This window comes from Protopterus annectens, chromosome 2.part0, assembly GCF_019279795.1.
Source record: "Protopterus annectens isolate FY-2018-M chromosome 2.part0, PAN1.0, whole genome shotgun sequence".
NCBI classification, from domain to species: domain Eukaryota; kingdom Metazoa; phylum Chordata; order Ceratodontiformes; family Protopteridae; genus Protopterus; species Protopterus annectens.
Window position 1 is genome coordinate 1,786,625,640 of NC_056728.1, and position 16,293 is coordinate 1,786,641,932.

The window sequence follows — 16,293 nt, forward strand, 5'->3', positions numbered from 1 at the left end:
CTCAGAAACCAAAGTACCAACAAAAAACAAGTAATCTCCGTGGTATCCCTGAAGTCTCAAAACAACCCACTAAAGTGTAGTGGGTCTAAAAACAAAAACCTCTAGCAGAAAAGAATAAGTCATACATAAGAGATTCAATGGATTTTTTGAAGAAAATAAAAAACATTACAGTGGAAGCTGACAGTATTTTGGTAACTATTGATGTGGAATCCTTGTACACAGTGCTCCCTCACAATTACTGTATAACAGCAGCTATGGAGTCTTTTAAGAAACATAATCAGGGTACACAGGCACAACTGCAAAAGTTAAGCAAGCTCATTAATCTTGTACTGGACTTCAATTTCTTTACTTTCAATGGCAAACACTACAAACAAAAAACTGGTATAGCAATGGGGGCTGCCATGGCTCCCAGCATAGCTAACATAGTCCTGGGCAAATGGGAGGAGGACTTTGTGTTAAACAACACAGACTACATGCAGCATATCACATGCTATTTACATTTTATTGACGATGTCTTTATTGTGTGGGAAGGTGACACCTTGCAGCTTGGAGATTTTATCACTTACCTCAATCAAACAACTCCCTTCCTGAAGTTTACCTCTTCCCATAGCTGTACTTCAACCACTTTCTTAGATATGCATATTTCCAAGGACATCAACAATAACAGAATCACCACTGATCTATTCAGAAAACCAACGAGGGTAAACTTATTACTCCACAGTAAAAGTCTACATCCTACAAAAAACAAGTACAATGTAGTGAAATCCCAAGGCTATAGATTAGCTCGAATTACCACAGAGATGGAACCATTTCTGAGAAACCTGAACAACTTAGAGAATGATTTTCTAGTGAGAGGCTATGAAAGTCAGATGTTAAAAAACATCCTGGAACCCATTATAGAACTGAAAAGGACTGAAGCACCTTTGCTCAACCTCCCCAGTAGAAAAATGTTAAGTAATCCCACAGAGAATAACAAATGCAAAAATAGCCGCATCCTGACATACACTTTGGATTATCACAGTATAAAAATATTATTGAAGAAAACTGGGACATTGTCACAGGAAACCCATTTCTGATTAACATCTTAGGTGAAGCCCCATCATTTGTTTATAGGAAGGCCAGGAATATTTGAAGTTTTGTTGAATTTAAACCTAGACCATGTGAGAAAAGCACTAAAAGATGTGAAACTAATTGTACATTTTGTATATTTATACAGCAAGGTGATAGTTTTTATTGCCCTTATTTAAAGAAGATCATTAAAACCAGTGCAGGGGGTGACTGTAACACTAAAAAAGTAATTTACAGGGCACAGTGCAATGAATGTGATGCATTCTATGTGGGCAAGACTGTAAATAAACTCAAGCGAAGGATTTCATGTCATCTGTCAGAAATCCGTTCTGGATCTAAAAATAATGCACTAGCCAAACACCTTTCTCTTCATAAAAGACACACAGGTTTTAAGTTCCAGATCCTGGATCGCATAGACATGGGTGATCTTGAAGGAGACATCCCGAATATTCTGGAGAAACATGAACTCATGTGGCAATTAAAGCTGAACTCTTTTAGAAATCCTGGACTAAACTACTACTGTTCAATTAAAAGTGCACTGGAACTTTTTTACATGACTAATTGTATTTTATTTTATTTTTTCTACAAATTGGTTTTAAATACCATTTTAAATCATTTGAAATTTAAGTGTATATTTTGTTTCCATCATCATACAAATTTTTATTTTTTTCTGGTTCTTTTTTCCACTTTATTCAAAATGATGTGTAATAACAATACTAACTAATTATACAATTATATAGGTTTTTAGGGTTCTTGTACACAGACCTGAAGAAGTCTAGAAGGACGAAAGCGATCTTTGTTAACAATAGGTTATGAAAATAGAAACTGATTTTTACATGCAAAATGTATATGTATATATTTATATATAATTTTTGATCGCAAAATGAACTAAGGTTGATATATTTCCAGCCATGTAGTATATTGCCTTGTATAAAATCACAGACTTAATAATATGGTTAAATAAGATGTACCATTAAAGTACATTAGGGCTATATATTATTATGACAGCTACTAGGTAGGGCAGGACCAGCTCGAATGTCACACTGATGGGGGAAGGGATGTGAATTTAACATGTGTACCAATAACACTTTGTTTTATAGCACAATAAACCACTCCCATGCCTGATAACAAGTATATATATATTTAGAAAGCTTGTGAGGAAATTATTACTCTATTTTTGTTTTACTTGGATTGCTTGTCTGTGTACTTAATAAAGGATTTTCGACTGGAAAGAGACTGCCAGCTTTGCTTGGATTACTTTCGAATACTTAGTAATGCTGTAGAATTATATATTTTCTATTATTACTTTTTGACTTGATGAGTTTATGTTTGCTACTTCTACTACTATTGTCTGATCTGATTAATATACAGTGATTAACTAGAAATATATGGACTGAAAATCTTCCACACAGAGAAGTTTCTTACACTATTTTGTTTTTAGACCCACTACACTTTAGTGGATTGTTTTGAGACTTCAGGGATACCACGGAGATTACTTGTTTTTTTTTTTTTTTTTTCAAACACCTTTCCTGAATTATTACTTATGACATAGGAAATTTACATTCATATAAAAGTAATCAAACTATATTAACACAACAAACATTATACTTATGACTATTGAGAATTCTATATACTTATGACTATTGAGAAATCTCTAAACCACAAAAATCCCTTTTTTTTATGGCGGTTATTTTTACAATGGATGCCAATTTGTATGTGAAACTGGTGACTTCAGTATATTTACATGTGCATTTGCCAGGTGCATAAGCTCTGAGGTGAACCATGCCTACACCGTATACAGTCACTTGCTTTATTTCCTGAATTATACTCTACTAGTTTTTAGATACTGGTATGTCTTTAACTTGGTCATTTGCATATATCCCATGGGCCTCCACTACAGGAGGCTTAAGCTATTGCACAGGGAAAGCTTGCAGTGGGTGTAGGGGATAAGCATGCATATGTATTTGAAGAATAAAATCATGGCAGATGTGAGGAGTAAGCACACGTATGTATCTAACTCATGAAATCACTGCAGGTAGGGGGGTAGCACACTTATGTTGACAACACATGATATCACAGGTGTTAGGGATAAGCATACATAGGTAGCTGATTTGTGAAATTGCAGCATGTGTGAAATCACAGCAACAATTTTGCAGATAGCCAATTCTCTAAGCACAATAATACCTGCCAGGGTGTGTGTTACTGTGTAAATAATGCCCTTCCAGAGGTGTAGAGGCCTTCGGCTTGCGGAGTTGGGCCTCATAACACCTCTGGATGGGCGTTATTTACACAGTAACACATACCCTGTTGGGAATTCTTGCTTGCTTATGTATAAGAGGCATGAACTCACAATAGGTGTGGGGGAGGCATGAAATCACAGCAGGTATGGGACAAACATACCTCTGTAGATGAGGCTTCAAACCACAGCAGGTATGGAATAAACATACTTCTGTGGATGAGGCATGAAATCACAGCAGATGGGATGATAACCATGCTTATGTACATGAGGCATGAAATCACAGCAGGTAGGGATAAACATACTTCCACAGAGGAGGTATGAAATCACAGCAGATGGGCTGATAACATGCTTATGTACATACAGTATGAAGTCACAGCAGGTGTGGGAAATAAGCATGCTAATGTAGATGACGCCTGAAATCACAGCATGTGGGGCAGTAAGTATACTTATGAAAATGAGTATGAAATCCCAGCAGGGGGAGGGATGACTACAGTTATGTAAATGAAGCTTGAAAACACAACAGATGGGGGAATAACATGCTTATGTAGTTCAGGCATAACATTAGGCAGGTGTGTGGGAGTTAAGTATGTTAATTTAGATGACAGAAGCAATTACAGTAGGTTTGGGGGACAAGTACACTTATGTAGATGATACATGAATTCATAGCATGTGTTGTCATGGTTCTGCTTCTAGCACCAAGTAAGGAAACTTCAGGGAAAAGATGTCAAGTGTCAGTGTAGAAGATAATCTAACCACAGCACCAATCAAGAACAGTCCTCTTTGTAGATCAAATGATACTGTAAGAAAGTGCCTGTTATTTCAGTTACTTTTTATAAAAATGTATAAGGTGTTGAGAATAATTTATTTTTCTTTCACTTCTTTGATCCTAGACTTCATATCAGCCCTTTACTCTGTTTTGGAGGACACACACACACACACACACACACACACACACACACACACACACACACACACACACACACACACACACACACACACATGCCACTACTGCTCCAGAGTCAGTTACATGATCTTACTTTTCATGTGATCTTCCCCACTGACTATCATGGGGAAATATAGCTTTTCAGACCTGCTAACTGTTATGGATGGCTGTGCTACCATACTCATTCCAGTACTTCTCTGAATCACTTGGCTGTGTAAATCCCGTACTACAGCCATTTCCATGGGGCAGAACATGGCTAAATAGCACAGGTCGTTCACCTGGAATGCCACATTAGCATGTAGCAGGGCTGTGGAGATAGCCCACTGCAGTGATCCTACAGACCATGCAGACTCACTGTGGTCAGCCTGTTTCTGAATCAGAAAGGGCCATCACCAGTGAAAGCAAGCCATGCTAGGGCTTACCACTGGTGGAGGCACTTTTTAAATCCTGGCCATGTTCTACAGACATAATTTCAAAGCAGTCAGATCTATCTTTTTTTAACATGCTTTAACCGTTTAGCCTCCACCTTTCCTTTTTTCTAATATCGATGAAAATGTCCAAACCAAAAGCTACCGTAAATCTAGGCCATACTTACACTGAGACATTATCTTATAGATCAAGAAATAATGTTGTCAGGACCTTGCTTCCTAGAGAAATGTCTCACAACATTATGGTCTTGCCATATGTGATATCTCTACATAATACATGAAGCACTATGCTTAATTTAACCGAGATGCAATTTTTAATTAATCTTACTCAGTGGCATCTGTTGTGATCTTAACTCCAAAATCACAAAATGGAAATGCTAGTTTAAATTATGTTCTTGAAATCTTCACCAGTAAAATACTGTATCCATCTAGCTATAAATGTGATCAATGCAGCAAGGGTTCTTTTTTGGGGGATAAACTCTTGGCTAGGCTTGTAAGGGCCCCAGGACCATCAGCCTAGTAACCTCCTATGATCCTGTTTTGTAGCACTGACATTGTATTCCTCATCCTTTAGCTTGGAAGAAGGAAGTACAGGTTTACTCTGTGGATTACGTTGGTCAGATCCTGCTTTGAAGCTTGTTTTTCTTTGGTTTGGTGATACTGTTGCTATTTATTTCTTGGTTAAGTACAGATGTGAGATATTCCTCAATATAACCCCTAGACACTCGAACACAAAGACAGTCCTCACTATTGATAATGAATGGAATACACCACACATCTTTTTGCTTAATTTGAAGAGCAATTAGATCTCCCCAAAGTGGTGTGAGTTTGCAGCTCATCTCATGGTCATCTCTAAGAAGTCTGGCATAAAAGGAAAGCATAACCCCTGCCACTGTCAGTTGGTATCTGGGGAAGTAGAGAGATATCGGCAATAAACAGTTGTAATTTCCCATCTAAAACCTAATAAGAGGTAAAGCTTTACCACAAAACATGCAGTGCCATAAAAGAAAAGATATACTGTCCATGAAAGGTACTGATTAGAAGTCTTACAACTGTAGCCTATCAAACATGGTGACTATGAAAATGCAGATACGAATTCAAGACACCACCCAGATTCTTTAGCAGCACCTGGGGAAAGGGGTCTGGGAGTCCCTACTGCAGCAATTATCCTTCTGTTAAAATATCCAGGCTTATGGTAAACACAGTGAAAACATAAAAACCAAATGAAAAATAAAACAAACCAAATGGAGCTGTAGAACTGTGTTAATTAAGCTTGTAGAAATAGTACTGCCTAGTGCGTTGAAATTATTCCTCTGAAGGCACTTTATCCGAAGTACCAGAACACATTAAAACCTTTTCTGCTGTTCTACAGCTCCGTTTGGTTTGTTTTATGGTAAACACCCCCAAACTGCCATGTTATATTAATTATAATAATCACTGCTGCCATGAATAAATAATATGACTGTGAAAGTCCAAAGCAATGTGGATCCGTGAACATGGACATGGGTGGAAAGTGCCAGGATACCTTATAATAATACAATGGCACAATCACTCCTACTTATAAACTGTTCATCTAGATTGTGATGTCTGGACAGCATTGCATAGAAGTCTACATTGCTGTTCCACAAATACAGTGGACACAGTCATTCTACAAAAGTCCACACTGATAGCAGCTGTTCTGGTAGAATGCACTTTGACCTGCTAGTCAGGGTCTTGCCAAAACTGCTATAGCAGATAGTGCAGTTAGCTAAACATGTGGAGAATGTTTGTTTATTCCTCCTTAGTCATCTTCACTTGTCTGGCATGACGTAAACAAGTAACTTATCTGTTTGCCTGAAATCATTAGTACTGTTACTAGTGTGCTACAATTGCCTAAGCACATGCACAGTATAGAATATCCACTCCCATTACTTTTAAGATTGGGTTATAACAGATTGATTAAAAACATAGGTCTGATACCACTTTAAAACTGAATAAAATAAATTTCTATCATAACATTCAAAACATACATCAGAAAAAACCCTCAAAAATTCTGGCCAGCTATAAACTCAATCCTTCACCCAGGAAAATCTAGTACACCAATGCTAAACATCCACAATAATTCCGATAGCATAGCTACCATTTTTAACAAACATTTTAGTGAATTTATAATTGCCCTTTCCAAGCAGCAAACCCCTACTCCTGATATCAAACCAGCAAAGCCTACAACTAGCAATGCCGCATTCTCTTTCTCCCCAGTTCCTACAGCCACTATAAAAAAACTACTACAGAAACTAAAACCTACTACACTTGACACAGATAACTTACCCAGTGAATACCTCAAAACTGCAGCTGAATCTATAGCCTTCCCAGAATCAGTCCTTATAAATAGGTCCATTCTCGAAAACAAAAATTTCCCATGTAATCCCACTTCATAAAGGGGGACCTTCCGCAGAACTGAAAAACTATCAGCCAATTGCTATTCTTTCACCTCTTTCTAAGCTACTCAAAATGTGTATTCATCTCCAGGTCATGAAATTCTTTCTAACAAATAACCTTCTCGCAAACACAAAGCATGAGTTTCGCCCATCACATAGTATCACTACAACTCTCTTATCCTTCACTAATACCGTAAACCATCACAGGAATAACAACTTTGTATCTGCCATCTTTCCATACCTATCAAAAGCTTTTGATATGGTCTCCCATTCCAAATTAATAGGTGTACTAACTGAACTATCCTTCTCACCATCTGCCACAGCATGGTTTCGTAACTATTTATCTAACTGTCAACAATCTGTTCTATGGCACGGTGATCTATCTCCATGCCTTCCTTTCTCCATTGGTGTCCCCCAAGGATCTATCTTGGGCCCTCTCCTTTACTCCCTCTTTACTAATAATCTACACACAGCTACTCCACATGGTTCTGTAATACAGTATGCAGATGATTCAGCACTTATCTGTGCTGCCACTTCTCTATCAGCTCTTCATTCTCAAACACGGGAATCTTTCACTTCTGTTGAAACATGGTTAGCCAATGCCCATCTAATCCTGAACCCAAACAAAACTAAATTATTACTCTTCCAAACTAACAAGACATCTATCTCATGCCAAACATTTAACATAATAGCCAAAGGCAATACTGTGATCTCCCCGACAACCGATACAAAGCTTCTAGGAGTGGAAATAGACAATACCCTAAAATTTGATTTGCATGTCTCCCTAACTATAACAACAGTCCATAAGAAACTTGGAAGTCTATATAGGCACAAAAGGTTCCTGACCACAATGGCCAAAATTACATTGGCACAAACCCATCTGTTCTCCTCTCTACTATATGCCTCTCCAATTTTAACTAATCTAAGGAAAACTGACATCTAAGCTAGAAGCATGTTATAATAAAATTGCTAAGTTTGCATCTGACTGCCCATATAGAACACATCATTGTACAGCTTTAATGATACTAGACTGGCTTGAGCTTCCCAACATTATTCTTTACAACCAACTCTCTCTAACTCACAAAACTGTAACACAACCAACTAGAACCTCTGCACTACAAAATCTCACCTTTCCTTACAGTTCCAGCAAACTACTTCGCTCTAACAACAAGAAATTACCATCTTCAAGACCAACAACACTGCAGGAGAATCTTTATTTTCCAACTATGTATCTCGTATATGGAACTCCCTTCCTAACTCCATTCTCTCAATCTCATCCACTAATGACTTTAAGCCATCACTTAAAGCTTATCTAAAAAATAAGTGGCTATGTTCCTGTACTAACCCCTCATGAGTGCTCTGATACATTACAATATACCCAAAACATATCCAACTTCTCCCCGATGTTTACTCCTTTGTTCCTACCGTCCTCTCTTAACCTTATATCTTGACATAAGTCATGCCTACAAGTTGTCCTAGCTATGTTCAAAGTCTAGGTTTTGTTGTCAAGTAACAAATTTATATGTTGTTATGTATACTATATTTTGTTTACTTTATACTTTTTGATTATTGTAGTGTGTGCATGAAAATTTACAGTTACTCATGGAGCTTTTGTCCCTGGGCCTCTATTGAAAAAACCTGTCCAGTCAGACTTTCTCAGTAAACAAATGTTAAATAAACAAATGTTAAATAAATAAAAATAGGTTTGCTTCAAGGATACTCTTTTCCTGTGGAATATAGTACAAGATTTCCTGCAGTTCAGAAATCATTTCAACTGACATAACAGCTATGAGGAAAAAGAGTTTTCTAAGACAAACATATCAGTTCAGCAATACTGGCAAGTTCAGAGGGAAGCAGAAGGAACATTTCTATAACAAAGAGAAGTTGCAGGCCAAGAACAATAGTCATCAAGATAGCCTATGGTGGAAGGTCCTCTTCAGAAACAGTACAGCTGATATATTAGTTGACACTGACACTGACACAAAGGGGATGGAGATAGACAGGGCTGACAGGTACACCTTACTTGAGAAATAGATTAACAATTCAGAGAGATACTTTAAGGTCAAAGAAATGATAAGAGGTGGAAACTATTGTTTTATTTTCACACTAAATATACTAGAACTTATCCCATCTACATAACTATGACTTATTGGTGTTAAGACTGTTTGCTTCTTTCCCGTTTATGCATCACATGGTACATCAGGCAACGAGCATGTTTCAGTGCTCATTGTTTCTGTAGCATTTATGGGTTTTATGGGCTAAGGTTGCTAGACCAAGGATAGAGAAAAGATGACTGTTTGGAAATGGCCCAAAAACGTTCATGGCTCTGAACTTCAGGATTTATTCTTGTGGCCTAGGTCATGGTTGCAAAGGGTCAAACAAGCAAATGAATGAATAAATACAATTTTGTTTTCCATATCAGTACTACACTGGCTCATGTAGCTGCCATCATGGAAACAACAACTGGGTTTCCTACATGTTTTTAGATAAATGCTGAAATGGTCCCAGGAATGAATAAAACCTGTACTTTTTCTTAAACTTCAATGATTGCAAGTCAGGTTCCAGAGAAGTACTGAAAAGAAATGTCACTGAAGGGCCTAGTTATCAGGAGCAAGGCTGCTGTCCAATATAGTTCTATATCTAGCAGCTCAATCAACCTTTCTTGGTGGTGGGGAGCTACTTCTAACTTCAGCACCACTTAAAATGTTCCACCAAGAAGTTAAGTGAGTCTGTAGAATAGCATCCTCATGAGGGGAATGCAAAAAGAATGAGTGGACTCATTATCCATTTTATACCCTAAGGGGGGTATATATGATCAGAATAGGTAAAATACTCCACATGTCAGTCTGAGTCACACAAACACACACACACACACACACACACACACACACACACACACACACACACACACACACACACACACACACACACACACACACACATCCACACACACACACACAGACACACAAACACACACACACACACACACATATATTTATTTATTTATTTATATTTATATACACACTACGTGGAGGCCTTTTCCTCTTTCTTCCACCTACCAGCCCGGAGTTGGAAGGGTGTGATGATGTCTGCAGAAGTAGCTTAGCAGAGTATTGTAAATCACTCGCTGATTCTTTGTAATTAAAGGAACTGGTCAATTATTTGATCAGTGTTTGTCTGAAATGTAGTCAGTTGTTGTGTGAGCCTTTGACTTCTAATTGTCTGGTGCTTTCTCAAATAAACATGCAATGATCTTTTGACTACCATATAGACAGATGTTTTACTATCAGTCATCCATACAATCAACAGCAGCTCTGCTTAGACCAGAACAGCATAAGAAAGTAGAGCTTCCTCACAAAGGGATGACACATCACAGTGAACACCCATTGTATGCAGCAGGTAAATTGTGTCTAGCTATGGTGTTGCCTTACCTCTCATAGGAAATGTAGTCAGAAGCCTATATTTCTGGAGTCAACATAACCAGAGTTTTAAATACCAGAAGAGACTTTTCTGTAACCTCCCCCTTACTACTCTTTTCTTTAGGAAAATGTATTAATTTCAGTTAGAAGGTATTGCAGAGAAAAATAACTTCTAGCTTGGGAGCAAGTGGATTAACCTTTCAATTCCTCAGTCTCCATGTTCACAGAGAGCAAAGGACTACCTATACAGACATCTTTGGCTGGAGAGGTTGGCGAAGAAGTGGGATTGTCAGAGAGATGAAGAAAGTAGACAGGAGTATAAGGAGATGAGGTGCATGGCAAAGAGGGAGGTGGCGAAGGCTAAGGATAAGGCATATGAATAGTTGTATAAAAGGTTGGACACTAAGGAGGGAGAAAAGGACCTGTACCAAATGGCTAGACAGAGGGACTGAGCTAGGAAAGATGTGCAGCAGGTAAGGGTGATAAAGGATAATGAGGGAAACATACTCACAAGCGAGGCGAGTGTGTTGAGCAGAAGGAAAGAGTACTTTGAGGGGCTGATGAATGAAGAGAATGAGAGGGAGAGAAGGTTGGATGATGTGTGGATAGTGAATCATGAAGTGCAGTGGATTAGCAAGGAGGAAGTAAGGATAGCTATGAAGAGGATGAAGAATGGAAAGGCTGTTGGTCCAGATGACATACCTGTGGAAGCATGGAGGTGTTTAGGTGAAATGGGAGTGGAGTTTTTAACCAGATTGTTTAATGAAATCTTGGAAAGTGAGAGGATGCCTGAGGAATGGAGAAAAGTGTTTTGGTACCAATTTTTAAGAATAAGGGTGATGTGCAGAGCTGTAGTAGATACAGAGGGATTAAACTGATCAGTCACAGCATGAAGTTATGAGAAAGAGTAGTGGAAGCTAGGTTAAAAAGGGAGGTGATGATTTGATCAGCAGTATGGTTACATGCCAGGAAAGAGCACTACAGATGCGATGTTGGTTCTGAGAGTGTTGATGGAGAAGTGCAGAGAAGGTCAGGAGGAGTTATACTGTGTCTTTGTGGACTTAGAGAAAGCATATGATAGGTGCCTAGAGAGGAGATGTGATATGTTATGAGGAAGTCGGGAGTGTCAGAGAAGTATGTAAGAGTACAGGATATGTACGAGGGTAGTGTGACAGTGGTGAGGTCTGCGGTGGGAGTGACAGATGTGTTTAAGGTGGAGGAGGGATTACATCAAGGATCAGCTCTGAGCCCTTTCTTATTTGCAATGGTGATGGACAGGTTGACAAACAAGATCAGGTAGGAGTCCCTGTGGACTATTATGTTTGCAGATGACATTGTGATCTGTAGTGAGAGTAGGGAACAGGTGGAGGAGACCCTGGAGAGGTGGAGATATGCTCTAGAGAGAAGAGGAATGAAGGTCAGCAGGACTAAGACAGAATATATGTGTGTGAATGAGAGGGAGGATAGAGGAATGGTGAGGATGCAGGGAGTAGAGATGGTGAAGGTGGATGAGTTTAAATACTTGGGATCAACAGTTCAGAGTAATGGTGAGTGTGGAGGAGAGGTGAAGAAGAGAGTACAGGCAGGATGGAGTAGGTGGAGAAGAGTGTCAGGAGTGATTTGTGACAGATGAGTACCAGTAAGAGTGAAAGGGAAGGTCTACAAGAGGGTAGTGAGACCAGCTATGTTATATGGGTTGAAGACAGTGGCATTGACAAAAAGGCAAGAGTTACAGCTGGATGTGGCAGAGTTAAAGATATTAAGATTTGCACTGGGTGAGACAAGGGTGGACAGGATTATGAATAAGTATATTAGGGGGTCATCCCAGGTTGGTAGGTTTGGAGACAAAGCCACAGAGGCAGAATTACATTGGTTTTCATCCCTGTGCTGAGGAGGGATTGCAGAGTATATTGGGAAGAAGATGCTAAGGATGAAGCTGCCAGGTAACAGGAAAAGAGGAAGGCCTAAGATAAGGTTTATGGATGTGGTGAGAGAGGACATGCAGGTGGTTGGTGTGACAGAGCAAGATGCAGAGGACAGGAAGAAATGGAAACAGATGATCCGCTGTGGTGACCCCTAATGGGAGCAGCTGAAAGAAGAAGAAGACAAAGCTCTCAGTTATCTATCTTGGAATGGTGCTAGTATTTCACTTTGAAACGTATTTTGCGGGTTACTTAACTGTCATGCGTTTTTTGTAGTGCATGGACCACTCTTTACACTTTTTGTTTTTATTTTTTTTGCCCTACTCTAGGAAGAATCCAGTCTTATATATAGGTTCTCTATCCCTTGAATTAGGGTAAGAGTTTCTTTGATCAACAAAGGCTCCAAGACGGTACCCATTTGAAATGAAAGGGACCCATTAGAAAGAGTCCTGAAACACATAGACAGAATGGGCAAAAAACGCACTTGAATATACCAAGTATGAGATGGCCATTTCTTTTAATACTCCCTTTTCTCTGAGAAATGACCATCTCAGGGAGTGGGAGCTTGCCCCTACATTGGGGGATGCAGGCTCCACTTACAAAAAGAAAAGTTGAAAGGAGAACAGGGATCAAGATTTGGTCTTTTCCAGGGTTTTCTATCTTTTTGGCTTGGCATTACTCAGCATTTTGAGTGCCAACATTTCAGTAGGAAGCCCTCTAAGACTCCAGTCTGATCTGAGTAAGGTTTCCTAAATAAACATCTTACAAGGAACATAATTATCTACACTATGATTATCTGCTATACAGAAAAGACCCTGCAAATGGTAATCTTAGGAAAGGGGTCTCTCATCAACAAGAACAATTATTAGTAATGCTGATAATCCTTTCTAGGAGCATCATCAGCCACTGGTTCGTGTTTATATCCTCAAGATGAAATTACTTGTTTTTTGCTTCCTTGAACAGTTTTACACAAAAATTAACTTTAATCATTTTTTCATTACTAATTACCTTCTCTAATGCCGTATTTAGGCAGAAATATGTATAAAATATTACTTAAGATAAAACAGCCCCAAAGAAAGAGAAAAAAGAAAACAATGATTTTCATTTTCTGAATGCTCGTTCTTTTCCCTGAGCTAGTGTAGCCTTGAAGAAAGAACATATAATATGTGATAACAGGATGCAGGGGGCTCTTCTCCCTGCAAGAATTCTAATGTTAATTTGCTGAGTTCTTAACTTCATGAAATGTGCTTTTCAAAGCCTGGCACAATAGCTCAGGGAAATGATTTCCAACTGCACCCCAGGCAACTGGGGTTTGACTGCCATCCATGGTAGAGAAGGAGCTAGGCAGAGAGTAGCAGGCATCAAAGGGTGTGTGTCCCTTACCTCACCCAGTTAGGAGGTAGGGGTTGCATATACTCAGGGGCACACTGGACAGTGGTAATTCCTACTAGAGCCCAGAAAGCTCACCACACTCGGGGAATGGGACAGGGTTGCCTGGAGGTGAAAGTGAGAGGACATTCTCCACTGGCATCAACTGCATGCCTTTCCCCAATGCTCATGGAGTGCACGTTAGGGAGCAGAAAATTAAAGATGAAAACCTCAAACCATCCCTGATGGCGCTATGAACAATGACTCTCCTGGTCAACTCTCACTGTAGATGGGGAACAAACGGATCAACTGTCTATGGAGGGAGCTGATGATCAAAAGACAGAGGGGGCAAAGAATGCAAAAACAAATGATGTGTTGCTCAGATAAGTGAGTATGTGTGTTTACAGCATCTGTGTACTAGAGTAATGTGTGTCATGCTAGAATGTACAAGAAGGTATAGTTAGAGCTTGAGCATTTTTGGATAGATAGAGAAGAAATAAAAATACCAGAATGACCAATAATGACAGAATCCAAAACAGTAAATATTCAAAAACACAGATAGTTCAGTGAAAATGCCAGAAAGATTATATATTGTTCTCTAAGAGCACCCAAGGAAGAGGCCAATTATCTTTCACATCAGTGACTGAAATTAACTGAAGAGGGAGCAGTTTATATATGACCATCGTATTTACTGCTGGACGTATTACAGATGACCACGAATGTAAAGTAGCATCATGCCCCTTGGGAAGCACAGCTGCTACTTAAATTTGGCCAGAATACTGCCATCTGTGCATGGCTTATCCTATTCATATTATGAATGGACTGCACTAATGATTCCTATGAAGAACATTACAAAAATCTTATTTCTGTGAATGTTGCTTTTAATGGTACAACTGCCCATATTCCCACTGTTGGTGATGGATGTATCCTACTTTGTAGCTTACATCCTGTGCTTTTCAGCTATGTTTGTTTTTCCAGACTGCAGACAGCTATCAAGAGAAATATCAAAGCTGGTATTACATCTTATTATTCTCTGCCCAAAGTTCCCAGTCAGATCTGCATGAATATGACATACTTTTGTCAGCTATGCAGAATTCCGAACATCACTTTGCTTTAATATTGCCTTCCATTACTCTAGTGACATGCTTTTGCTAACTTTGCAGATTTCATGATACCATCATTCATTGAGCCAGAATATTTTAAGATAACAAAGCATCTTTGCTTTAAAAATTAGCACTTTCTCATCCAGATCAGTCAGATGTTTGCTTACAAATGCACAAGCTAAAGTGTCATACCTTGCACAAACCTCTGAAACCACAGATTAATTTTATGCATGGACTAATGGTCCTGAGTGTCGATGTGTTGAATACACCTCAGGCAACACAGCAAACTCTTTCCAAGTGACACATCTACAACATTAGGGCTATGAAGCCCTAGTACATACTCTAAATAGGTTCATAGATAAATAGTAGGCTATCAGTCTGTAGACTATTAGAAGTCTAGACAATAGCCAGAGGTCAAATTAAAACTGTCTATCTTGCATCTGTGTGATTAAAATTCTACTCATTGTGCCAACCCTCCCCCAAGCAGTATGTGTGAACTCCATTCAGAACATCTGTGTACCTGTCTTTACTGTTGATTTTAATAAATGCTCACCTGCAGTAGAAGAATGAACTGTGGAAACCGTTGAATAGGCTTTACCATGAGTCCATATAGTGTGATTCGATCTGGACTGGCTGCTTGTCTTTTCTGTAACAAATCAGAATGTATGCATTATGTATCAGTGGAATATTAAATGTTGGGTTTACAGAAAAAAAAAGACCAAGACTGAGACAACACAATGTGGGTTACAAGATAACATGGTAATACAGGCAAGACATAAATGGACATTATAATGAATACGTTGTGAGCAGATTATAAAAAACATGGCCTATAGATGCACACTTACACAAGTACTTTTTGATTAATTTTCAACAGTTTACTAACCATTCCTTATTAAAACTACATCTCCACTTCAGTTATTTTAGTTTTAATTATACACTAGAAAAGATCTACACCGGGTACCTCTCTGAACTGTTTTTTTTCAGTCACCCCACTGTTCATTTCATTGCCTTTTATTTTTGAGCAACATAGAAATTCAGATTCAGTCACTTTTCCTCCCTCAGAGAAAGCTACAGTTTTGTCCCTTTGTAAGGTGTGACGTCTAGATCTAAAAATAGAACTCCGTGTTATGTATTTCAGCTGTCTATATGAAGAAAAAAGTTGCAGCTCTGCTGCTAAAATACTTCTCACTTATTGAGTTAAAAACTTCCCTGGGATTCAGAAAAGGCTACAGCCAGCAGTAAACTCTAACATGGGCATTTTCCACTTGCACTAACCCTTTCCGATTCACAGACAGATCCATCTGTAGAATCACCACAATGGACTGTATCCATGGCCTACTACAATGTTAGTGAGACATTCTGGCAGAGTAGCATATGATAATTAGG

General features: G+C 38.8%; 1 protein-coding gene across 6 annotated transcripts in view; it reads right to left on the reverse strand.

Moving 5' to 3' along the window:
- Positions 1–16,293, reverse strand: part of ARHGEF10L (Rho guanine nucleotide exchange factor 10 like) — a 3,087,848-nt gene that overhangs the window by 1,421,648 nt on the left and 1,649,907 nt on the right. For all 6 annotated transcript variants that reach the window (XM_044061816.1, XM_044061815.1, XM_044061819.1 and 3 more), the window contains one exon: positions 15,461–15,553. In XM_044061816.1, coding sequence (XP_043917751.1) covers positions 15,461–15,553 — 93 coding nt within the window. The remainder of the gene's footprint in view (positions 1–15,460; positions 15,554–16,293) is intronic.